The sequence below is a fragment of the Petaurus breviceps genome, unplaced genomic scaffold (genome assembly GCF_028583685.1).
Source record: "Petaurus breviceps papuanus isolate PSGF00001 unplaced genomic scaffold, PetGlider_PUasm1.0 171, whole genome shotgun sequence".
Lineage (NCBI taxonomy): Eukaryota > Metazoa > Chordata > Mammalia > Diprotodontia > Petauridae > Petaurus > Petaurus breviceps.
Genome location: NW_027185754.1, coordinates 3,552,126 through 3,577,374, shown reverse-complemented (window position 1 = coordinate 3,577,374; position 25,249 = coordinate 3,552,126). Strand labels below are relative to the sequence as shown.

Here is a 25,249-nt window from a genome sequence, read left to right as displayed (position 1 = left end):
AGCTCTCCTGGATTTTAGGAAAGCCATCCAACAGGTAGACATAGTCATCTCAAAGCCAAGTTTCTCTTCTCCCTGGTCTAAGCAGATGTCCCTGACTAGCTACATTTCCTCTGATGTCTGTCAAGGGCAGAGTAATGGCTTCGGGTTGGTATGTACTTTCAGAATTTCATTACTTAATTTGGTGATTCTTATTCAGATAATCTTTTTGGACTATTAGAACATTCTATATGGCTCTGGTTTACATTGCTTACCTTTTTTCCTTCCAGTGGTTTCTGCATATTGGCAAAAAGTCATCTTTATATAACTATCCCTCCAAAAGAACCAACTCAATTCAAACCAATGTTTATTAAGTGCCTTCAACGTATAAGATATTCTACTAGATGCTGAGAATGAAGAAAAAACTCAAACAAGTGTTTGAGTCTCAAGTCTTCGAGGCATTTATATTCTGTAGGAGATGAATTTAGGAGATTGACAGACGATAGGAGAATAATAAAGAAAGGCAATATACAAAATATTTAGTCAGCCAGCCCTTTAAATGAAGGTCAAGTCATTCATTTATACCTTAATTATCTTCATACACCCCGAAGTCCAGGCTGCCTTTTTTGCTGTGTTTCTCACATATGATATGCTACATCCCCTCCCATGCCTCTCTACCACCTGTCTCCCCTAGGCCTGGAACATGAACCTTCTAAGCCCAGAAAGTGCACCTTCCTTAGTGTCACTTCTTGTAATTCCTAGTTTCCCTCAAAGTTCAGCCCAAGCCCTGCTGACTGCATGGTCCTCCCAGCTGTTAGTCCTTCCTACTCAGAATTACCTTGTATTTATTTGGTCTGTATTTTTATGTACTTATCTGTGAGTATCCCCACAAAAGAGGTAAGCTTCTTGAAGACAGTGAGTGTCTTTGTCTTTTCCATGTTTATTCTCCAGCACCTAGGGGGTACTTGTTGATTGGCTGATTGATTTGTATAGCTGGAGCTATTGGCTCCAGCCAACAATACAGCCTTCCATGGAGGGGCCAGGCATAGGACTTCAGAAAAAATTTAAGTTGGAGTAAACCCTTTCATTTGAAGAGATAAGGAGAGGCTTCTTAAAGGACCTGGCACCTGAGCTGAGCCAAAAGGAAGAGAAGGATGCTGATTGCTGGATATAAGGGCATTGTAAATTCCAAGCCTGAGAAACAGTTCACACAAATAAAAATTTGTTGTTGTTCAGTCATTTTTTAATCCTGTCCAACTCTTCCTGACCCTGTTTGAGATTTTCTTGGAAAAGATTGCAGAATGGTTTGCCATTACTTTCTCCAGCAAATAAAAATAACGATAGCTAACATTTATGTAGTGCTTACTATGTTGAGTGCTTTACAGTTATTCCCTTATTTGGGCTTCACAATAACCTTGGGAGGTAGATGCCATGATTATGTCCATTTTACAGATGAGGAAACTGAGGCAAACAGCTATGAAGTGATTTTCCCAGGATCACACAGCTAGTAAGTGTTTGAGGCTGGATTTGAATTCAGTTCTTCCTGCTTCCAGGCCCTGCACTCAATCGACTGTACACACATGCACAGTGACAGAAAATAGCGTGTCATTTTCAGGCCCCAGCTAATAGTGTCTTCAGTTACCAATTGAGATTTCATTTGGGGGCAAGATGTTCCACCAGTTTCCCTGAATCTAACACAGTCATGCTTATCCTAGTAACTTATTCACTAATCTGTTGCTATCCCAGTGGAAGAAACTAGTGTAATCTAAGCTTTTGCAAGCCTTTGCTCAAGAAGTTAAGATGTTATATCTGGGAATGCTGATGTAAAAGTACAATGGAGTTAGTTTCCTTCTTTTCTAAGGAAATGACTCTCCTGAATTGATGCCATTGGTATATGATAACACCAAAGTGCCACAAAAAATGCTTTTGTGGTCAGACACATTCTTCAGTTTAATGGTCTTATTGTATGCCCACGGCAACAGCCTTTCTTCTAGTTTTGAAACGGCTTTGAGTTTGAATTGTTAATAAGTGGCATTTATTGGGAGATGTGAGTCAGACTTTTGGTAAACAAAATTATAATACACGTTTTAAAATGGTAAAATTTAACACCTTCCCCTCTACTGTTGTGGCAGCAGCTTTAACTAAACAACTCTGAATTAGACACATCTTTGGCAGGGTTAGGGGATCAAAAAGGAAAATCCCAGTTATGAGACAGAATGTTTTTTTTTTCTTCTGGGTCCCAGGATATATACTTCAATTGAGATGAGCTATTTTATTATCAGAGACAGCTAGGTGGTACAGTGGATAGAATGCTGGTTCTGGAGTCAGTTTTGGACAGTTCTAATTGTTGAGAAAGGTTTCCTTTATATTGAGTTTAAATGTGCCAATACAAGAAGACCTTAGTTCAAATACAGCCTCAGACACTTACTAGTTGTGTGACCCTGTGCAGAATCACTGAACTTCTGTTTGCCTCAGCTTCCTCAGCTATAAAATGGGGATTATAATAGCACCTACTTCACAAGGTTGTTGTGAGGAACAAATCAGACAGTATTTGTAAAGTGCTTAACACAGTACCTGACACATAGTAAGATGCTTAAAATTAACCCTCTCTTGAAGTCTTCCTCCAGAAATTGTTTCAAATATAGTTCTGGTGATAGATAAGGACCAGCCTACCTAAATTTGCTGCAAGGTGTTGACGTTTCTGGTCACAACTCACGAGAATAGTCTTCCAAGTTGTAGAGGTGTTGACATCTGTACATGTGGTGGTAGGACCCACACTGATAAAAATTGCCTTGAAATGTTGAACTATCTTATGTGCATCTGCTTGAATCCCAAATGCCAAGCCATATATTCTGGTTCATTTAGTTTCCTTTGGATGCAGTCATAGCTATATTAGGAACTCGATTGGAGAGAATGATTTTATAAATTTAATTTCTATCTCTGTTCACTCCTGTCCTCCCCACCCCCCAAAAAACAAAACAAAACAAAACTAGTCCTCCATTGGGCAGGACTTAGGATCTGGCCATTAAAAAAGGCTTTATGGTGATTCTATTGTGTTTAATTTTCCAAAACAATGAGATAAAAAAATCAAAGTTCAACACCTTTCATTTCTTTGTCATCACTATTTTTTTTCCAATAAAATGTTTGTATTGCTTTAAGTGAGCCAGTCATAGAATCACAGAATCTTTGTGTTTGAAGGGCTCTCTAATTTGTACCTAGGTAGCAACACCTTTTATCACATGCCATACAAGTGGCCATTCAACCTTCACTTGAATATCTTTAGTAATGGGAAACTCATTATTTTTCAAGGTAGTCCATTTTACTTTTGGACAGTTCTAATTTTTAAGAAAGGTTTCCTTTATACTAAGCTGAAATGTGCCAACAAAAGGTCTGAGGATATGATTTAGAGTGGGAGAAAACTTTAGAGATCATCTAATCAAACTCCCTCTCTTTGAAGGTGGAATAAATGAGGCCCAAAGAGATTAAATGACTTGCTCAGTCACAAAAGTAATGACAGAATGATTACTGAAATCCATGTTTATTCTAAATCCAATGTTCTTTCTACTATACTTCTCCAGCTATTGCTTTGGTCATTCTTCTCCCTTCTGTGGCCAAAGACAGTAAGTCTTGTATTCCTCCCCCCTTCCCTGTGACAACCTCTAAAATTATTCAGTGCAGTTTTACTATCTCTCTTAAGTATTTTCTTCCCTAGCTAAACATTTATTCTACCAGTTTTTGTATGGCACAGTTTTGCGTTTCCCCAAGCCAAGTCTGCAAGCATTTATTAAGCACTGACTGTATGCCAGGCGGTTACTATACTAAGGGCAGGAATTTCAAAGCAAAAAAAAAAAACCATGTTCCATGAAGAAGCTCCTTTTTAATGGGAGAGACTATGCAGACAGCTAAGTATATAGAAGATGTATACACACAGACTGTAAGTGGAAGATAATCTTGTTGGGAAAGTACTAGTAGTTCTTTGGATTGAGAGGAGATGGGAAAGTCCTCTTGCAGATGAGATTTAAGCTGAGTATTTTTTAAGCTTTGTTCATGTTTTGTTTGTACATCAAGAACATGCATAGATTACTGCAACTTCATGAGAGGTTTCTCTTAGGAAATAAAACAGTTAAGTAAAATTAACTGTATTGTGACCTCACCTGAAAGTACATGCAGCATTTGCACCCCCCCCTCTCTATTTTTTAAAAAGAATACAAATCTATGTTCTCTCCTTTCCATCCTCCCTCTTTTGGGGGAAAAAAAACCCTCTTGTGTTTTATATCTATTTATGTATGGGTGTGTGTATACACAGACACACATATAATACATATATATATATATATAATATACATACACACACAGTCAAACAAAAGAAATCCCCTCAATTGCTGTATACTAAAATATATGTTTTATTCTGTACTCTAAACCCATCACCTCTCTTTAACGAATACCATGTTTAAGCATTGGTCCTCTGGAATTCTGGTTGGTCATTGTATTGATCATAGTTCTCAAAGCTTTCAAAGTTGTGGGTTTTTTTTTACAGTGTTATTGTATAAATTGTTCTACTGATTCTGTTCCTTTCATTCATCAGTTTATGAAAGTATTCAATATTGTTCATTTTTATAATGTTGTCTAAATTATAGTCTCTATATCTATATCTTTATCTATATATAAAATCTAAATTATCCTTCTGGTTCTGCTTCTTCCTATGTCTTAGAAATAATCTATTTCCTCACTCCTTATAGCTCAATAGTGTTCTATCGTATTTATATATCACAACTTATTAACTCATTCCTCAACTGATAGCATTATGCTAGTTTTCAGATTTTTACTGTTACAAAATTCTGCTATAGATATTTTTATACATAAAAGGCTTTTTCCTCTTTTTAAATTGCTTTTTGGAGGGGGATAGGTAGGGCAGTTGGAGTTAAATGACTTGCCCAAGGTCACACAGCTAGTTTTTTGTGGTCTTTTTCCTCTTTCTTTGATTTCTTTTGCAGGCTGGTACTGTTGGGTCAAAGGATCTTTCACTGTTTAGTGACTTTTTTATGTAATTCTAAATTACTTTCCAGAATTGTTGTACCTAATCAGAAGTCCACCAAGAGTGCATCAATGTACCCATTTTCTCACACTCTCTCTAACATTTGTCATTTTCCTTTTTTGTTTTCTTTACTCTGGTGGATATGAGGTGGGACAGAATTGCTTTAATTTGCATTCCTCTAATTATTAATGATTTGGAGCATTTTTCATATGGATGTAGATAGCCTAGGTTTCTTCCCTTGTAAACTGTTTGCTTATATCTTTAGATTATCAGTTGCAGAATGACTTTTTCTTATAAATTTGAATCAGTTACTTATATAGCTTGTTAATGAGATCTTTATTAGAGAAACCTGTGACAAAGATTTTTTTCATAGTTGTTTCTTTTTTGATTTTAGCTTTATGATGTTTGTGCAATTAAAAAAGTATATAATCAAAATTAAACAGTTTATTTTCTGTGATCTTCTCTATCCTTTTTGTGGTCATGAACTTTTCTCCTTTCTATAGATCTGTTAGGTATTTTTTCCTGTTTCTTTACGATATGACCTTTTTTAAAATCTACATCACACACGCATTTGGAACTTATCTTTGTATAAGGTGTCAGTTATTGATCTAAATTTAACTTCTGTTCAGCTTTCTATGTTTCCCAGGAATTTTTGTCAAATAGTGAGTTAGACCACTAGTTGTGATCTTTGAGTTTATCAAATCATGGGTATTTGAAACATTTGTTTCTTTATGTTGTATACCTAATCTATTCTACTGATAAATCTCTATTTTTTAAAATTAAATTTTGTGTTTATTTTTATTTTAGATCATTCATTTCCACAAGATTGAGTTACAAATTTTCTCCCCATCTTTCCCCTACCCACCACCCCAAAACAGCAATCCCACTGTATACTCCCTCCCCCAATCTGCTCTCTCCTATGTCCTCCCACATCACCCCTCCGACTTTCTAGTAGGGCAAGATGGATCTCTATACCCCAGTGTCTGTATCTCTTATTTCCCAGTTGCATGTAAAAAAATCATATATATATATATGTATATATGTTAAACATTTGATTTTAAAACTTTGGATTATAGATTCTTTACCTTCCTCCTTCATCACCCACCCTTACTGGGAAGATAAGCAATTCAATATAAGTTGTACATGTGTAGCTATGCAAAACATTTTCATTGTGGATATATTGTGAAAGACTGACTGTATCCTCCCTCCATCTTATCCCACCCCACACTTGTTCTATTCTCTACTTTCGCCCTGTCCCTTTTCAAAAGTGTGTGCTTCCAACTTCCCTCCCCCCCCAACCTGCCCTCCCCTCCATGTTCCCTGTCTCATCCATTTCGCCCCTACTATCCTGTAGGGCGAGATACCCTGTTTAGTGTGTATGTCATTCCCTTCCTAAGCCAAATTCAATGAGAGTAAGGTTGAATCATTACCTTTTGCCTTCCTGTTCTTCCCCTCCATTGTAACAGTTTTCCCTTGCCTCATTTATATGAGATAATTGACCCCATTCTGTCTCTCCTTATGTCCTCTCATTATATTCCTCTCTCACCTCTCAATTTCACCTTTTAAGTATCATCCCTTCCTATCCAATTGGTCCTGTGCCTTCTGTCTATGTATACCTGTACACATATATACACATACTCACATATGTATTCATATGCCCATATACCCTCATATATATATATATATATATATATATATATATATATATATATATATATACACATTTATATACCCTTCAACTATTGTCATACTGAGAAAATTTTCATAAGTTAAAATTATCGTTTTTCCATGTAGGAATGTAAATAGTTCAACTTTGATACGTTCCTTATGATTTCTTTTCCCTGTTTACCTTCTCATGCTTCTCTTCTTCTTGCATCTGAATGTCAAATTTTCTATTCAACTCTGCTTTTTCATCAAGAATGCTTGAAAGTCCTCTATTTCATTGAATGACCATATTTTCCCCTGAAACATAATACTCAGTTTTGCTGGGTAGGTGATTCTTGGTTGTAATCCCAGCTCCTCTGACTCCAGAATATCATATTCTAAGCCCTTCGATCCCTCAATGTAGAAGCTGCAAGATTATCCTGATTGTGTTTCCACAATATTCAAATTGTTTCTTCTTGGTTGCTTTTAATATTTCCTCCTTGATCTGGGAACTCCGGAACCTGGCTATAATATTCCTAGGAGTTTTCTTTTTGGTATCTTTTTCAAGAGGTGATCAGTGGATTCTTTCAACCTCTATTTTGCCTTCTAATTCTAAAATATCAGGGCAATTTTCCTTGAAAATTTCTTGAAGGATGATTTCTAGGTTCTTTCTTTGATCATGGCTTTCAGGTAGTCCAATAATTTTTAAATTATCTCTCCTGGATCTATTTTCCAAGTCAGTGGTTTTTCCAAAGAGATATTTCACATTGCCTTCTATTTTTTCATTTATTTGAATCTGTTTAATAGTATCATGATTTCTCATAAATTTCCATTTGCTTCCATTTGCTCCACTCTAATTCTGAAGGAATGATTCTCTTCAGTGAGCTTTTGAGATTCCTTTTCCATCTGGCAAATTTGGCTTTTTTAGTCATTCTTCTCATTGGCTTTTTGAGCCTCTTTTCTCATTTGAGTTAGTCTATTTTTAAGGTGTTATTTTCTTCAGTCAGTTTGTTGACTCTCTTTTCATGATTTTCTTGCATCATTCTCATTTCTCTTCCCAATTTTTCCTCCCTTCTCTTATTTGGTTTTCAAAATCCTTCTTAAGCTCCTCTATGGCCTATAACCAGCTCATATTTTTCTTGGAAGCTTTTGGTGCAGGAGTTCTGACTTCGTTGTCTTCCTCCTGTTCCATGCTTTGATCCTTTTTGTTCCCCAAAAAAGGAGTCCAAAGTCGGGTTGCTGTGCTTGCTTTGCTTCCTTTGCTTGCTCATGTTGCCACTCAATTACTTGATTTTGGGGCTTTTTGCCATAGCAGAACTCTGCTTCCAGAGAGGAGAGCTTTGTTCCAAATCACTGGGGTTTTCTCAGCTGCCAGAGCTATTAGTTGGTTGCCCTCTCAGAAGCCTCCACTGGCTCTGGCACACTGGTCACCCACCCCAGGACTTCCACCCTAGAAAGCAATCCAGATCCAAGCAGGTTAAAGTAAGAGCGATTACTCCTCAGTCTGGTTGCTTGGTCCCCCTACACTTTGCAGGCCAGGAGCTCTGAATCAGCCACACAGTGGCGGCTGCTGGGCCTCAGCTTCTTCTCCCTCCAGGGGCAGAGGCCACACTCTGGACTCCCTGTTCCCAAAGTCCACTGACCTCTCCTTTTGTATTTGTAATTTATGGGTTGATAAATATGGAAACCGTCACAGCTGCTGGTGATCCACTCTCCAGATATCCCTCTAGCTAGGGCTGGGCGAGCTGCCCTGGGCTAAACCTACCACCCACTTGGGGCTGGGCTCTCCTCCCAGTGGGCTGCACTGGACACTTCCTGCCAGTCTGCCAGGCTATCTTTAGCGGGGGGTTTGTTTCTCTCTGTCACTTTGTGGGTTCTGTAGCCCTAAAGTTTGTTTAGAGTCATTTTTATAGGTATTTGAAGTGGTTATGGGGGGAGCGCAGGGAGTCTTCCTGCTTCTGTGCCATCATCTTGGCTCCTCCCCCTACATCTCTATTTTTTAACCAGTACCAAATTAATTTAGTAATTACTGCTTTTGCCAGTGAAAATGCCTGGAGTTGAGAGATGGAATGTCTTGTTCAAGGAACATTAAGAAGACTAGTCCCTAGATTGGAGAATACATGGCAGGGTTTAAGGCATTATAGAAGATTGGAAAGGTAGGAGATTGTATATTTTATCTAGAAGGTGACAGGTAGCTGCTGGAGTTTATTGAGAGGGGAGGGTGGTGAAATACAGTCAGATCTTTGCTTTAGGAAGATCACTTTGACAGCTGAGTGGAAGATGAATTGGAGTTGGAAGAGACTTCTGGGTATAGTCTTCAAATCTCATCTAAAATCCTACCTTCTGTAGGAAACCTTTCTGGTTTTCCTTTACTCTGCATAAGTTTCCAAAGTGGGCGATACCGCCCCCTGGGGTGGAACAATAGGGGGGTGGTAGTAGCCTCACAATTGGGGGGAGCATTGAATAAAAGGGGCCAATGGAAGCATTACAAAAAAAGAGAAAATAAGAAAATTTTGCAAAACCATTCATACATGTTTCATCTGTTGTTTAACAGAGTTAAAGTTATAGTGATTATGTTATTTTCTAAATAAACAGACAACATCCAAGTTATAACTGATTAGTGGTCAAGTCTGCCGACAAGTCTTAACAAACAAGTGTTGGCAGGCGAGCATGTCAAACATTATTGGGAAGTCCAGAATACATCTGCAGGAATATATATGTATGATGTCTTATTCACAGTATGGTATTCTGTGGTGACATGATGCAGTATTACATCATTAGAATTTCAATACAGGAAAAAAACCACAAACTTACAATAAATTATTAAATTTAAGATGCATCATTAAAAAAAGCATTTTCGTTAAGGGGATTTGTTCAGTGAAGTTTGGATTCAGTCAGAGGGCCATACTCTCTCGAGTTAGCAAGTTCCCCACTCCTGGCCTAGCACTTAGAGAGTGTTTTTTTCCATTCATTTCCTCCATTCTTCCATTAAATCAGTTCATTTAGTCAGTCACCAGAGATATCTTTCTAGGACTACATTAGTTAGTTAATTGCTGCTGTTTGGTAAGTATTTTAAACCAAATCTACCTAATGGTACTTTGATCTAGTCCATATACCTTTGCGTTGGCCATAAGGATATCATGAGAGACTTTATCAAATGCCTTACCTAAAACTCAGGTATATTTTGTCTATAGAAGTCTTCTGCAATGCTAGTCTCATATTATCCATCCCAGAAAGGGAAATGAGATTGCCCTGGCATGACTTTCTTTGGGTTATTATTTCTATGGCTAGAGGTCACTGGGTTGTAATTTGTGTAGGATTAGTATAATTATATGCTTCATTCAATGGCTTTCTTCTGCAGTCATGGGTAATAGATATTGTTAGTAAGAGGTCTGGAATGGTACAGTTTTTAAACCCCTGATTGGCATTGTTGGTCTAAATACCATTAAGAAAAATCTTTGATTTCCCATTCAAGCTCTATAATTATGCAGAAATTGCCAACAGTTACTCATAGCTTCTTGTCACAGACCAGATTTTTCCTTCCTAGGAACTAAAGATGATTTTTTTTTTGGTCTAACACTCAAGGCCTTGAATTTATTGATTTTGGGGAAAAATAGTGTAATGGCTTCCATCGGTAATTTAATTCTACCATTTGTATTTTGTTACTATTTTAGAAATGTGAGATTTTTCTAATTTTGTACTTAGAGAAAAAATAACCCCAAATGATGCTCAAGATTTTTAATTGACTCCTATGAATTAATTGGGATTTTGGTTTTATTATACTTGTATCCTATGCAGGTATTTGGGGGCCCACAGAAGAAAAGGACTGTTTTCTTCTTTGAACTTATGTGCCTAATATAGTGCCTGACACATAGTAGGCATTTTATAAATGCTGGTTTATTGATTAATGAAGAGGAAATGACCACTTAGAGCTGCTCAGGGAGCTGTAGTATTGAAAAAGGGTGATGAACCAGAAGGGCAGTTAAGTGGTGTAGAGGTCAAGAGATTAAGTGTCTTGTTACAGGTCACAAAGCTAAATGTCTGAGACTTACTGGCAGTAAGTCCAGGATCCTATTTGCTACACCACCTAACTGCCCTTCTCGTTCATCACCCTTCAAATAAGGAAACATTCCCTATTTTAAAGGAGTTTTCTTTCTGATGGAGAAGACAGTAAATACATATAAAAATGTACAGCAAAAGTATAAATTTAATTACTACAAATATATGCAAAATAATTTGACACAAGGTATTGAAAGGAGGGAGGGCACTAGCAGTTGAGTGGATCAGGAAAGATTTCATGCAAAAGATAACCAATCTTGCCTCAGAAAGAAATGGACATTGCTTTGTCTTTGAGATCAACAGAGAATAAAAAGGAAGAATAAATTGTTTTTGAAAAGTAACATTGGTTCTTAGGAGAGGCTAATGTGGTTCACAGGTTCAAGGACTAGAAGAAGCCTCAGATGAAGAGCCTGAAGCTCAAAGAAGGTAATGACTTGTCTAAGGTAACAAATAGCAGTTAGTTAGCTGGGAGACTCAGTGGAGAGAGTACTAGGATTAGAGTAGGGAAGATGCAAATTCAAATTCTGCCTCCCATAATTACTGTCTGTGTCATCCTGGACAAGGTCCTTGACCTCTCAAAGCCTCAATTTCCTTGGAAGGCAAGGCGGTTGGGGTTAAGTGACTTACCCAAGGCTATACAGCTAAAATAGGGATGATAGTAGTCACCTCATAGGGTTAAGATAGAGTATGTGTGTGTGTGTGTGTGTGTGTCTATGTGTGTGTAAAGTGCTTTGCAAACCTTATAGCACTATGTAAATGCTAGCTATTTTTAATTAGCAGAGCTGGGATTTGAAACCAGGTTTCTGTTTCCACATTTACACTTACCGTCATTTTGGGAGTTATCCTTGCTTCTTCTTGACTCTCCCTCGCCCCACACATCTAATCAATAGCCATTTTCTATCATTTCTACCTCCACAACCTCTATTTCAGCCATCCCCTTCATTGTAGTCACACACAGCCCTCACCTCTTTACTGGATTATTCCGCTAGCTTCTGAATGGGTTTCCTTGCTTTAATAGTCACTTCCTTCACCATTCCATCCTCCATAAAGCTGTGAAGCATAGGTCTGAATGCACCACTCCCCTAATCAGTCATCTCTAGAAGCTCCCTTTTGCCTCTAGGATCAAAGGCAAACTCCTATAGATTTTAAAACTGGTGCTTTGCACCACATTATATATTATTCTCCTTCTCAAGCTTTATGGACCAGACAAATTGACCTTCTTACTGTTCCCCAGACAAAGACACTGATTTTGGACTGGTCGTACTCCATCTCTGACATGCTCTCCCTCCTCACATTCCCTTCTTAGAATCCCTTATTTCTTTTGAAACGACTCAGGTGCCACTTTCTGCTTAAACCTTGCCATCCCTCCAGATTCCCGTGATCTGCTCCCTGCCCCCTCCAAATTCACCCTCTGTTCTTCTACATATATATTTTTTTTTGGAGGGAGGAAGGCAAGGTAGTTGGGGTTAAGTGATTTGCCCAAGGTCACATAGCTAATAAGTGTTAAGTGTCTGAGACCGGATTTGAACTTAGGTCCTCCTGACTCCAGGACTGGTGCTCTATTCACTGCACATCCTAGCTGCCCACTACATACACTTTTAATTTACATGATGCCTCTTAATCAAATTTAAGCTTATCCAAAGGCAGTCTATTTCATTTTTGTCTTATAGCCCCAGCAACTGACATAGTATCACACAGATAGTAGGTGCTCAATAAAGGCTTATGTATTGACTGAGTGAAGTACCTGTTTATAATCATGTGCTTTGTCTCGCAGCATCTTTTGCATTGGTTTATTGCATGGTGTAACTTTGGATGTGGCTGTATAATCTCCCTGATGAGGTCTCAAAATCCATGATGAAAGGCTCTCCAGTTTAACCACCTGTGTACTTCTTCATTCTGTGTCTCAGGATCTTGTACATCTTGGCCTCGATTTACATATTTGTTGATTCACTCGTGTATAGTGGAGGAATCAACACAACATTTCAGTTCAACAAAGTTGTTAAGCAGTTACTACGTGTTAGACACTGTGCTAAGTGCCAAAAATACAACGATAAATACAAAATTCTCTGCCCTCAAGGAACTTATATACTTTTGGGGAGAAAACAAAATGAACGCAGATAAGCAAATAGAAAAAAAAATTGGTTTTAGACTGCATCTGTGATTTTATTGATATGGAGAACTTTCAGTGAGGAAATCCACTTCATCAGTGTGGATCAGCAAGGGCTCCATGACTTACAGTTGGGCGCTCAGAAGTTAAGCAATTTATAGGGTGATGGGCAGGGCTTGAATCGAATTCTTCCTGATGTAGAAGCTGGACCTCTGTCAGTAGGCTACCTCATACTAAATAGATACAATGGCAGGGATTGGGCTGGGTGGGTGACAGACACTTACTCGTAATTTAGGGCATCACCATCAGCCTCTTGCAGCAATTTCTGTTAATGGGCCATAGTTTCCCCACTGCAGTTGAACAATTCAGAATTCTCCAGCTCTTTCTTTCATGAGCTCTTCTAAGTACTTTTCTGTGATCACGTAGCCAGGAGTGGGGAAACAGCAGCCTCAAGACCTGAGTCCAAGTTTTATAGAACAAATCCTTTTATTAAGGGGATTTATTCTGTGAACTTTGGATTCAGTCAAAAGACTGCACTTGAGGACCTAGAGGGCCACATGTAGCCTCAATGCCACAGGTTTTCCACCCTGGTAGACTCTAAGAGGCTATCAACCACTGGTTTTAGAATGTCTAGATTTGAGGAATGCATGGTTTCAGAAACCTCTTATGTATCCTTTCCTTATTTGATATTTTCCTTCATAGAATGTTCTGGTTTGAAAAGATGGAAAAGCAGCTTTTCTCTCCATTTCATAATTTATAATTATTTTTTCTTTCCCTTGAAAAATTATGTACTAAGGAATCATCATGTATGTGAATATTTGTCTTACAAAACAAAAAGCAAAAACCTTTTCATTTTCCATTGTAGCCATTGATGGGACTTCAAATGCTTAATATGAAAGCTTGACAGAGCCAGACCTTGTATTGGAGGGCTTTAGATTTGTCTGTTAAGGTTTGCAGTATTCTTCAAGAAGTCTCAAAACTTAGATTTGATTCCACTTTGTGTCAAGGGATTTAGTTTGTTTCAATGACTTGTTGTAAGGCCTTTTGGAACAGATACTTGCTTCTGGTAGGAGATGATGAGTTGATTTTTTGGTATGTAAAAACTTCATTTCTCCAGAATCTTCATTTCTGGGTAGTTCGTAAGGAATAATACTCTACAATCTGCACTGGTGACTGTCTGCTTCTTATATGAACAAATAAAGTAGACACTTATTGCTAATCCTGCTAGAATCACATTTCCAACTTGTATGACCTTCATCTGTAAAGTGGAGATAACAATAACTGTCCAGAGATCTATTATGAAGGTTAAATGAACTAATTTATATAGAGTGCTTTGTAAGCCATAAAGCACTATACAAATATGAACTTTTAGTATTATCATCTTACTAGATTTTTTGATGGAATTCATATTAGAAATGTCCTAAGAGATGTGGCTATCCTAATGTCCTGCATTTATTATTTTATACTTAATGTTCAGTGGACTTTTGCAAGGTAAATAGCATAATTGCCTTTTGTAATTAAAAAAATATTAGTATAAAACCGGATTATTCTGTAGGCTCTCTAAAAGCATAATCAGAACAAGTCCGGTAGCAGCTAGGGTGGCAAAGATAATAGGACTTCATCATCTTCCCATGTGATTTTATTTCTTCACCTATGTCTCAGTATTTTGAAAACTTTTCATTGAATATAGTTTAGAGATTATGATTAGTCAGTCTCACATCTATTTAAAATGTTATACTAAAATTTTTAGGGATTCATGTTGTATCAGTGCAAATGTAGGCAACAATTTTATTTGTGATATAGTTGCGATATGATTTATTTGTTTAATTCTCAAGGATATTTTGAGGTATATATTGTACGATGCGTATTTGTCATTTATTAGCTTATAAAAGATAGTGTATTTTTGGTATATGATTCTGGCCATCTGATCATGCCTTTCTAAGTACTAAATACTTGCAGCCTACAGAGATGTGTGACACTTGCAAGTATTTACTTATATAATCTTCATTGATCAGGAAGTTCGGGTTCCTTAAGGATAAGATTTCTGTAATTTCTGGTCACAATGACGTGATCCTGAATTGTGGGTAACATTGCAGAAGAACCCTAGCTGTTGCTTCTTAAGGTATATGTAGTGGTTATGGTTGAAAAATGGTGATGCTTAAATAATATATTGCAATAGGGAAAAATTATCCACCTTGATGTAGTTTAAAGGTAATAGAGAACTAAGAAGATGAAAAGTAAAAAAAAAAAAAAAAAAGAAACAAACCCCCAAAAAACCAAAGTGAAAAAAATTATTTGGTTCCAAATAATTAATACTTTTGATAATCACAGCAACAACAACAACAACTGAATTTGTGATTTTGTAGTGATAGGGAATTCCCAATGAGGAATGAAATGCCTGGCACATTTGAGAGGTTAAGTGGTCCAAGGTTATTGGAATCAATATATATCAGAAGTGGACTTGAACTCTGGCCTTCCTGGCTCTGAGGCCAGTTCATTATACCATACTGCATACCAATTAATATGAACTTCTTACTACCATATAGCATCATAGAGATTGTGTCTGACATTAAGCATGTGTCAGTTTAGATTTGTCATAGATTTTGATTACAACATTAAACTCTATAAATGCACACATCTTCATAGTGTGTACTTAACGTAGTATGGTTGTATACCTCCAGCATGATTAGAAGGAATGTTGGTGATGGTATTTTTACCTTTTGACCTGGAGTATTTTTCTTGTAAATGGGGTTGAAGTATTAAATCCTTTTTAGCTCCTCAGAGCCTGAATAGTCACTTGAATTCATAATCTAACATTTAGGTTTTTTCACTTTAGTAAGCTTTAACATTTAGCCAGTTTTGTCCCTCTAATGAGATTATTAAGTACATTCAGATACTTTGGATAATTCAGATAATAATCAAATTTGCTGGATGATTTTTAAAAATTTATTTAGTATAATTAAGACTTAAAGACAAGTAGGATCAGCTTGCCTGTTTGTTTCCAAAATAACAAGGGGGAGGGCAGGAATAATCGGTTGCAGTTGCTATAGGTAATTATAAACTGCTCTCACTTAGAAAGTGAGTTTGTGTGCTATGTTGTGCTTAAGCAATAAAAATATACATCAAACCATAACATTCCTCCTCTCCCCCTGAGAAAACAAATAACAAACACACATTAACAAAAAAAATTACTTTAACAAGCACATTCCAAAGATACTAGATTTATGAGGAGACTCCAGGAAATTGATTGAAATTGCTGTCTCTGATTGTAGTTCTTGATTTTATCGGTGCCATATTGAGAACAATGCTGCTGCCAGAGTGATAGGAGGTACACAACCTCTTTGGCAGAGTTATCTCATAGAGGCTACCTCTTTTTATAATTTCCATGATCAGTGGCATTAAAAATGCCTTGAAAACTATCATATTTGCAGTTTTCTTTTCTCAAATTAAGTTACAATTTATCTGACCAAGGAGAGAAATATGAAAAGCCTGTCTAAGATGTTTGCATTGATTTTTCTCACAGTATTTGCTAGTCCCTGTTTTCTCGTTTGTGCCTTCTGTGATGAAACAGCCTGTAGCAGCGCACTGAGCCTAACCCCTGTGGTTTTAGGAGCCAACAGAGACAGGCATATACATGATTTTTTCTTTTTCCAATTCTAAGCCCAGGTAAAGTAACATGACAAAGTGCTTACTTTCTTTGTTGCAGTTTCCCTCAGATAATTATGATAATAAGCACTTATATAGAAGTTTTTTTAAATATATATATATTTGTTATAAGATTTGCAAAACACTGTTCATGTCACCACATTTAATCCTCACAACAACGCTGGAAGGCAGGTGCTATTCTCATCATTTCCATTTTAGAGATGAGGAAACTGAGTTGTAGAGAGGTTAAATGACTTACCCAGGTTAAGTGACAGCTATTTTGTATCTGAGGCAGGATTCAAACTCATCTTCTTGATTCTGTCCACTGCACCACTTCCATGCCCAGTCAAAATATGCTTGGTGACCATCTGTATCAAGTGACAAATAGGTAGGTGGTTTAAAGTGAACACCAAATTTTTAGATATTGATTGTCCTTGTTGTGCTTGCAAATAGTAGCAGAATGAAACTGCCCACCAATTGCGCCAGGAAAGCTTCATAAAAATGTACATGGGAGTGACCTGGAAAAATAAGTTTTTTTAAAAAATTATGAGACTGTGTAAATAATTCCAGTTATAGTATTTTTAAAAAGCATGCATTCCTAGGTAGTTCATGATATTTTCCCCTTACCTGTTTCAGGATTTTCTAAAGTGATTTTTTTTCTGCATTTATAAATATCAATGTTAGAAGTGCTTTTATTGCATAAAAGTTTTGTTAAAAGGTAGAATATCTATTTTTTCTTTCCCATGGCTTATTGTGACCTTAGTATGCAATGAGCACATAGTAGGATATTCATAACTTAGTTTAGTGTGTATATGGAAATAATGGTGTTGAGGCTGAAATACTCAAAGATATATGCCTGAAAAAAAGGAGGTGGCCTGGTTATGTAGGAAGAGTAAGGTATCAGTGATTCATAGTTCCTTATTTTCCCTTGATAGCCACACAGTGGCAGAAAATCTAGACAGAGGGCCCCCAGCATATTAGATGACTGAACTGTGGAGGATTTATGAACAAGATAAGAAAGCATGGATGGATTGCAACTGTTAAAAGGGATACCTACATTGATGACGTCACAGATCCATCAAAGAAAGATGTATATAGACATCAGTTTTTTAAGAATTGATGATTTTTGGTCTTGTAAATTCCCCCATTACTAATACATATTGCTTTAGTAGGCAGCATTCATACATTTTTCTGTGTCTAAAACAATTCATAACCTTGTGCAGGCTTTCTGGAAACCTTCTAACTTTGCAAGGCTGGTCCCTAAACACCAGAAATGTGTTTTCTGGGCTTTGACTCAAAGCCTTTCCAGAATGGTAGAATCCACTAGCTTTGTGCCCTTCAGGCATAGCCTTCAAGAACTTGAGGTCTCTTCTGTGCCATGCATGAGTAACCACTTTAAGTGGATTTAAGCAGAGGCTGGGTTATCTGTCCCATTTGTATATGAGTTATGATATATAACACAAGTAAAACATCCTTTGTTTTTCTTGGACTGGGAAGCAAGATTTTTGTCTCTCTGTGCCCTTGCTCATATTGTTCCTCTCTCCTCTCATGAGCTGTCCTCCTCTTTTATAAGGACTTTCCAGTCCTGTTCCTTCTATGAGATTTAGTTCATAATGCTTTTTTTCTGATGACTCTAACCGTCTCTGATATCCTGGCCATGTGGCGTGTATTTAACCTGACTTTCACTTTTCTTCTTCCAACAGGCCCTGAAGTGATCGATGATGGTGAACAGAGTCTGGAAGGGAGAAATCCTGCCGTCTGGCATGTTGGTCTGAAGATAGCCTGGGACATAGAGACACCTGGTTTGGCAGTACCACTCCATCAAGGAGACTGCTATCTTATGCTAGGTAATCCTGGAAAGAGTGAAAAGACATTGATTTCCCAACACCTTCCCAACATTTGTTGACTATTTTTTTCCTTGTATTTTATGTGGAATGGAAACATGGTATAGTGGGTAGAATACTGGATGTGAAATCAGGAGAGACCTGGGTTCATATTCTTCCTATTTGTGTGATCCTGAGAAAGTCACTTAACCTCTTTGGATCTCAGTTTCCCCATTTGTAAAATGGGTGTAATGATCACACCTGCCTCACAGGGTATTTGTGAAGATTCAGTAATATGATGCATACAAAGTGCTTTGTAAATCTCAAAATGTTATATAAATGTCAGCTATTACTATTATAACTCGCATTTGTATAGTGTTATAATGTTTATAAAGCACTCTCTTTTTAACATCTCTGTGGGGTATATAGTGCAAGTATTATTATCTCAATTTTACTGACACAGCTGAGACTCATCAAAGTTAATAAGTAAGTTGTTCATGAACCCAGGTCCCCAAATCCAGTACTCTTCTTTAGAACAGGAGCTCAGATGTCATCTGGGTTTAATGGAGCTGATATATCAGAACAGTTTAAATAAGACTCCTTGACATGCTGACGCTCTTTTGTTGATCTTTCTCCCCGCCTCCCCCCCCCACCCCCACCCCAGCACTCTTTTTGAGAATAAAATTGAAAAAAAATCTAGCCCTGATATACTGAAGTCGTTCAGTGTGCTCTGCACTTTGGGATACTTCCTCAGAATTGCTAAATGCTGATTTCTATCAGACGCAGGTTAACCTTCCTTGAAAGTTTTGGAGTATTTCCCTGCCTAGGCAGGTTTCTAGTTATGAAAAGTTTGTTCCTGGATTTGACTTTAGTTTTCTCCTTATGGCCTCAGGAAGCAGCTGTCCTTATAGCATAGGCCTTTCCTTTATTTTTTAATTCTTAATGAAAAGATGTTTCATAAGGAGTTTGTCTAACAGCAGCCTAAAAGTTTACAAGGCTTTGCTCCTGCCTTTGTGTGTGTGTATGTGTTTTGTTTTCTGTCTTCATAACACTTTTTTCCATTCTAAGGCCTAGTGTATGATGAGTAGGCTGATAATATTTTTTCTTTGATCACAGTGGTTCTTTCTGCATAATTTTTTCATTGTCTCCATTTCTTTGGGGACTCTCTAGCCTCTGGCTTCCTAGGGAATCTGCTCGTGTATTTGCTTTGAGGTTAGGAAGAAGCATGTTTTATGATAGCAAATACCTGGAAACAGATTATGTGCTTATAATGGAAGGACTGAACAAATTGTGGAATATGAATATAATGGAATGTCATTGTGTCATAAGGAATTATAATTGGGAGAGGCAATCCTAGAGAGTACTTATTCCGAAAAAGATCTGGGGGTTTTAGTGGACTGCAAGCTTAAAGCAAGATATGGGAGATAAGAAAGGTAAAAGAATTTTCAACTGCATTAAGAGAAGCTTAGACTCCATGAACAAGGAGGCAGTGGTCTTTCTATACCCTGCTCTTGTCTGACTATATTTCAAGTACCGTATTGAGTTCTGGGAGCCATATTTTAGGAAGATCATTGATAAGCTGGAGAATGTCCAGAGGAGGGTAGGCAGGATGAGGAAGGGCCTAAAGTTCATTCCACAAGAGGATTAGCTGGAGGAACTGAGTAGGGGGATATGATAGTTCCCTTCTCATATTTGAGGAGCTGTCACCTGGAAGAGGGATTAGATTTTTTCAGTTTACCCCCTGAGGGTAGAACAAGGATGGAAGACAAAAAGTGACAAATTTAGGTTTGATGGAAAGAAAAACTTCCTGGGATTTGATTTGTGTATGTGCCCCCTGTGGCCTACTGGTTAGGAAAAGGAATGTGGGGCTGTTGCCAAGTGTTCACAGATAGCTGAGTTCAGACACTGACAGGAAGACATGATGGGTTTTACTGTGTGAAATACTGAGCTATCATCTTTGGGGAGTGTGATCAAGCATCTTGATCCAAGGGAGAGTCAGTGGACCTGTATGTCTGTCCTCAGAGCAGAGCAGAGCAGAGCAGAAGGGATTCAGGGTGTAGTTAGGAGAATGACACTCTGTGGAACTGTAGAGGCTTGCTTTCTATATGTAGCCTGGAAGAGACTGGAAGGAAATCCTCCAGAGTGCTCTTGGAGCTGCCCAGCCCCATGTACCTGCTTAGAGGCCTCAGCAGAGGGACTATCTGCATGCTTGCTTTCTACCTTTAGTGCAGAGACAGTGACACTGAGCTTTTTAGCTGCCAAGATCTAGTTGCTGTTGGAGAAGGGAAGAGTTATAGGGAGAAGGAACCTAGAGGAATGGCTACTGAGGGCTGTAAAGACTTCCCCTGGCAGAAGGGGCAGGTGAGAACAGTTTGTTCCAATGGCATTGTGGAGCATTTAGAGCTTGGTCAGACATCGAAGATGCCAAGGTCATCACTGTGTCCTGGGCTATCACTGGTCATCCTGTTTTTTGTCCTGCTACTGGACTTTGATGACTCTGCAAGGGATAATGAGGCTTATGACTTTGTGCAGCTCTGCTTCACTTAAATCCAGTTCACATATACAAGTCAAGACATCAGCCATGATGTCATTGGTCCTTTTCAAGACAAAGAACAAACAGTTGCCATCCTTAGGAGATTTTTTTTGCTGGAAGGTCTCCATTCTCCACTCTCCATTGGGGGTAATTAACCTTGAGGAAAAGAGGGGTCAGTCCCATACCTACTTTTGCACTCTATTTGAGGAGAGGGGATAATAGTTTCTTTCTAAGAACTGTCTGTGGGTATTAGGCTTGTTCTAATTCCAGATAATGTAGCAACCTGACCAGGCGTATTGCCAAGGGAAAACAACATCTCACTTTTCTGTATGGCACTTGAATGTTTACAAAGCACTTTCCTCACAGCAGTGGTCTTAGTAGGTCATTCAGCATTGTTCCCATTTTATAGATGGAACTTGACATTTTTAACATGCTGCCTAGTTGGTTGAACAATGTCTGAGGCAGGATCTGAACCTGTGTGTCTTGATTCTCAGTCCGATTCTCTCTCTACTGTACTGCAACTCTTCAAAGCAAGAAGATCATAGATGTAGACCTAGAAAGGATCCCAGCGGCTGTGGGGTCCAGCTCCCTCATTTTACAGAGGAAGAAGAAACCAAGTCCTAGAGCTGAAGTTTGACTTGCCCAAGGTTAAAAAGATGGTGAATGTTGAAGGCAATATTTGAATCCAAGTCCTCTGGCTCCAGAGTCAGTACTGCTTCCACTATACCATGCTTACAGTAACATACTTATAGTAACTATTAGATTTCTCCCATTTTCGCAGATTGTGAACAGGCCTGTTGTCCTTTACAAAAAGAAATGAAGTCTCTAACATAAGCCCTCGTTCCTAGATTTTTCAACTCTTGCCTTCATGCTGTGGGGAAGCATCTTGTCATAGTGAACCATACTAGGCACAGAACTGTTTACCTAAATTCAATAGTTAAGTAATTCTTGTTAAGATGCTCTATTTACATACAGAAGGCCTTCCTTTTTCCAAAAAGTGTGTAGGAACTAATGTTACCTTTTCTCACTGCTTTTAGAAAACAAATAGCATAAGTAGCCCCATGGAGGGACCTCAGCTTTGCCAGCTGATAACTGAAATCTGAACTTCATAGCACTTATGAAAAGGAAACAGTTTAGCTCAATTTATAATAATATATTGGTCTGCAGAGGAAGTGCAGACTGAACCCTGCTGTCTCAAGTACATACACCAGGGGTGTCTGATGGGGAACGTGTCGGGTGCCTGTAATAAATCTACAGTCCATGGAAGTGAGTGAAGGCCCCGCTGGCTGTGCCTGAGGACACGCTTAACTGGGGTTGTCACGGTTTTACTTTTAAATTGGAATCTTTGCCCTAATCTCAGAGTTAGACATGACTAGATTTGCAAGCAGATTTACAATTTTCACTAATTTTCCAACCATGACTTCAAAACACACTTAGTGGGGGAAAAAATACACTCTGGTCTTTCTCAAAGAAGGATGATTTACTTTGCCCCAGATGTTTTCCATCGACTGAATGCTGCTTGGGAGTTAGGCACTTAAAGCAACTTGGAGACAAGCTATGGGTTTGTTTTTGGTGGGGTAGATTCTAAAGTTCAAGAAGCATCAAGACATTATCTTTATTAATTAGGAGTTAGTAATACAGGTGGGAGTAATACAAAGGTAAGGACTGAAGCCTATTTAGGCATGAGTATTTCTAGGTAAGCCATTTGTAATATATTTTCCTCCTTATTTAAACTATTTCTCTATACCTTTGTTTCCTGTAATCTACCTAAATCTCATTTTAATGTGACCAAATTCTAGCAATCAGCTACTCTCTTTACCTGCCAAGGAAGAATTCTCATAATATATTCAAATGGTGTCTTTGTTTCTGAATTTGTGGTCAGGAGACCTGGATTTTAGTCAGGCCTCTGCTCCTAAGAACTTGTATATCCTTGGGTGTCAGTGAATGTGTGTTATTTGCATGCAGTTTCTCTGCATGTAAAATCAAGGGGTTAGAGTAGACAATCTAATATCCTTTGACTTTCACATGGGCCATGTTAAATGGGGTGACAGCACAGGTTATTAAAGAGTTCTGAGTTCTAAACCTAACTTATTCAGGGAATTTTGCCCAATCTTTTGATATCCATTTTCCTTAGACATCCAGGGTGAATTGCAGGGAAGGGAAATCTTTCCACTTTTATCAGTGTGGTAACATGAGTTGGTATCAGTAAGTTACTGAATCAGTGCTTTGTTTTGACTCCTGACTTAATCACAATCATGAGCGAGTTATACCAATATAGAGTTCCCAGAGTAGTTTCTATAGATTGTGTTTGTAAACCTTCCTTAGGAAAGCTGGCACTTGGAGGATTAATGTATAAGGGGCAGGGCCTGGATCAACCTGAAAATTAGATGCAAAATAACATGGAGATTAGCAGTAGTTCTACTTTTTTTGAGTCATTAATTTGGGGCATTTTGTGTAATAGCCCCATGAATGGGAAGGAGGAATGGTTTTATGAACTTCAAAGCTTCTGACTGGGATCCTTCTGGGACTAACCTCAGAGGCTGTGGTATCTTTGTCAGCCCACCAGGTGGCACTCACTCAGTCTCACCTCCATATAGAAATACTATTTAAAGCAAAAGGCTTTTGTTGTTTCTTCCTCTGACCCCATCCCCCCACTCTCAACTGGCCAACTGAGGTTAAATGTACACGTAATTTATGACTTAATCATAAATTCAAAATAATTATACTTTACTACATCTCGGGGGTCTTGAAATGTAGGTGCTGTGTTCTGCTTTCTGCTGGGGCCCAGGGAGGATGGAGAGACAGTAATAAATTATAACTTCAGGCTGCAGTTGGTAAGCTTGAGGAATTGCCATTTAAGTGGAAAGTGCTTGAACAGCCAAATGAGCACCTGTCATGTTTCTTTTCACTTTGAAAAGTAGAAAGGTGACAGCACAGTTTCAGCTGCTTGTCCAATATGAATCTAGGCTTTTCCTACCTTCTCCGTTATTGCTACGTTTATTGCTTAATGTTCAGCTCTCACAGTCCATGGGATGTTCCTCGCCTCCTGAAATTTCCATTCTAAAATATGTGAAGAAGTGCAGACGTAGGCAGAAAGGCATATAAACATAAACAGGTTGTCTTGCTTTCCATCTCGTTTTGCACCCAAGTGAAATTAGGGGTGTGGGTGTAATTGGATGAATTCTGAGTTGAGGAGCAGTGAGTCTGCTCCCGGGTACCTTTGCTGTGAGATTATTTGCCCTATCCAGCCAGAGACAGAAGGCAATCTTTTTACTCTTTCCCTGCCCCTCTTCACTAATCAATTGTGTCAGAAGAGTAGAACTTATGGATTACTCACCTAGGAGTAAATCCCCAGCTCTATATGAGATTTAATTCGACTATCAAGACACTAATGGCATTTTTGAATAGGAGAATTAGTACATTTCTAACTTTTCTTTGAATTCTTGTCTATACAGACCCTACAACAGTTTCCAGTCCTTGAGCTAAGGTGTGTTAGGAGAAGTGAAGAGAAACACTTAGCACATTTTGCTTTGTAGCTCCTATCACTGATTTAGAACTGGAAGACTTTAGAAGTTACCTTGCCCATTCTTCTTAAAGCACTAAGAGGTGCGAGGGCCAGAGAAGTTCTGGGAGGGAGGGAAGGGAACCAGGATTTGAACTTGGGTTCTCTGACTCCAATTTCAACACTCTTTTCATTGATTGCACTATTTTTTTCTTCTTTTAAATGGTATTTTTTCCAATTACATGTAAAGACCATTTTTAACATTCATTTTTTAATAAAACTTTGAGTTCCAAATTTTATCCCTTCCTGCTTCCTCTCCCCACCTCCCTAAGATAAGTAATTTGATATAGACTATATATATGTACATATATATATATACTATCTTAAAAATTAATATCCATGTCATCTCCTTCTATATCATACTATTTGATTTGGTCTTTTTTTTTCCTGTATTGCCTTGCCCATGAAAGGTACTCAATAAATATTCAGGCAAGGTGAATTAACCTGCAGTGACTCAATGATTTTGGACAAGAGCCCACTTGGCATATCCTGGTTGGAAAGGACCATATGAGACCATTAACCCCATCATCCTATATCTATGTAGCTATCACCTCCACAAAAAGAGGTGATTATATATCTCATCCTCAGGAATATTCAGAAAGTATATTCCTCAATCTCTAACCTGTTCAGATAGTTAATAGTCTTTGCTATATTACCTTCTATCTTAGTGAGATAACCAATGTAACATCAAATTTTATGTTGCTGATAATAACTCACATTTATATGTTGTTTTAAGGTTTACAAAGTTTCCTCCACAATAGCCTTGTGAAATAGTTCTTTTTGTGTGCTTTCTTTGCTTTAGTATGGATCTTCAATTTCATCATGTCAGGAGCTCCCAGAGAGCTGTTCCTTCTCTCAGTGTAGA

The 25,249-nt window shown here is 38.1% G+C and overlaps 1 protein-coding gene across 7 annotated transcripts in view; it reads left to right on the top strand.

Moving 5' to 3' along the window:
* FTO (FTO alpha-ketoglutarate dependent dioxygenase) overlaps nt 1–25,249 on the top strand; it is a 431,971-nt gene that overhangs the window by 129,082 nt on the left and 277,640 nt on the right. For 5 of the 7 annotated variants that reach the window (XM_069082477.1, XM_069082479.1, XM_069082481.1 and 2 more), the window contains exon 4: nt 18,167–18,313. In XM_069082477.1, the coding sequence (XP_068938578.1) occupies nt 18,167–18,313 (147 nt within the window). The remainder of the gene's footprint in view (nt 1–18,166; nt 18,314–25,249) is intronic. The other 2 variants (XM_069082482.1, XM_069082478.1) reach the window with 1 other exon arrangement.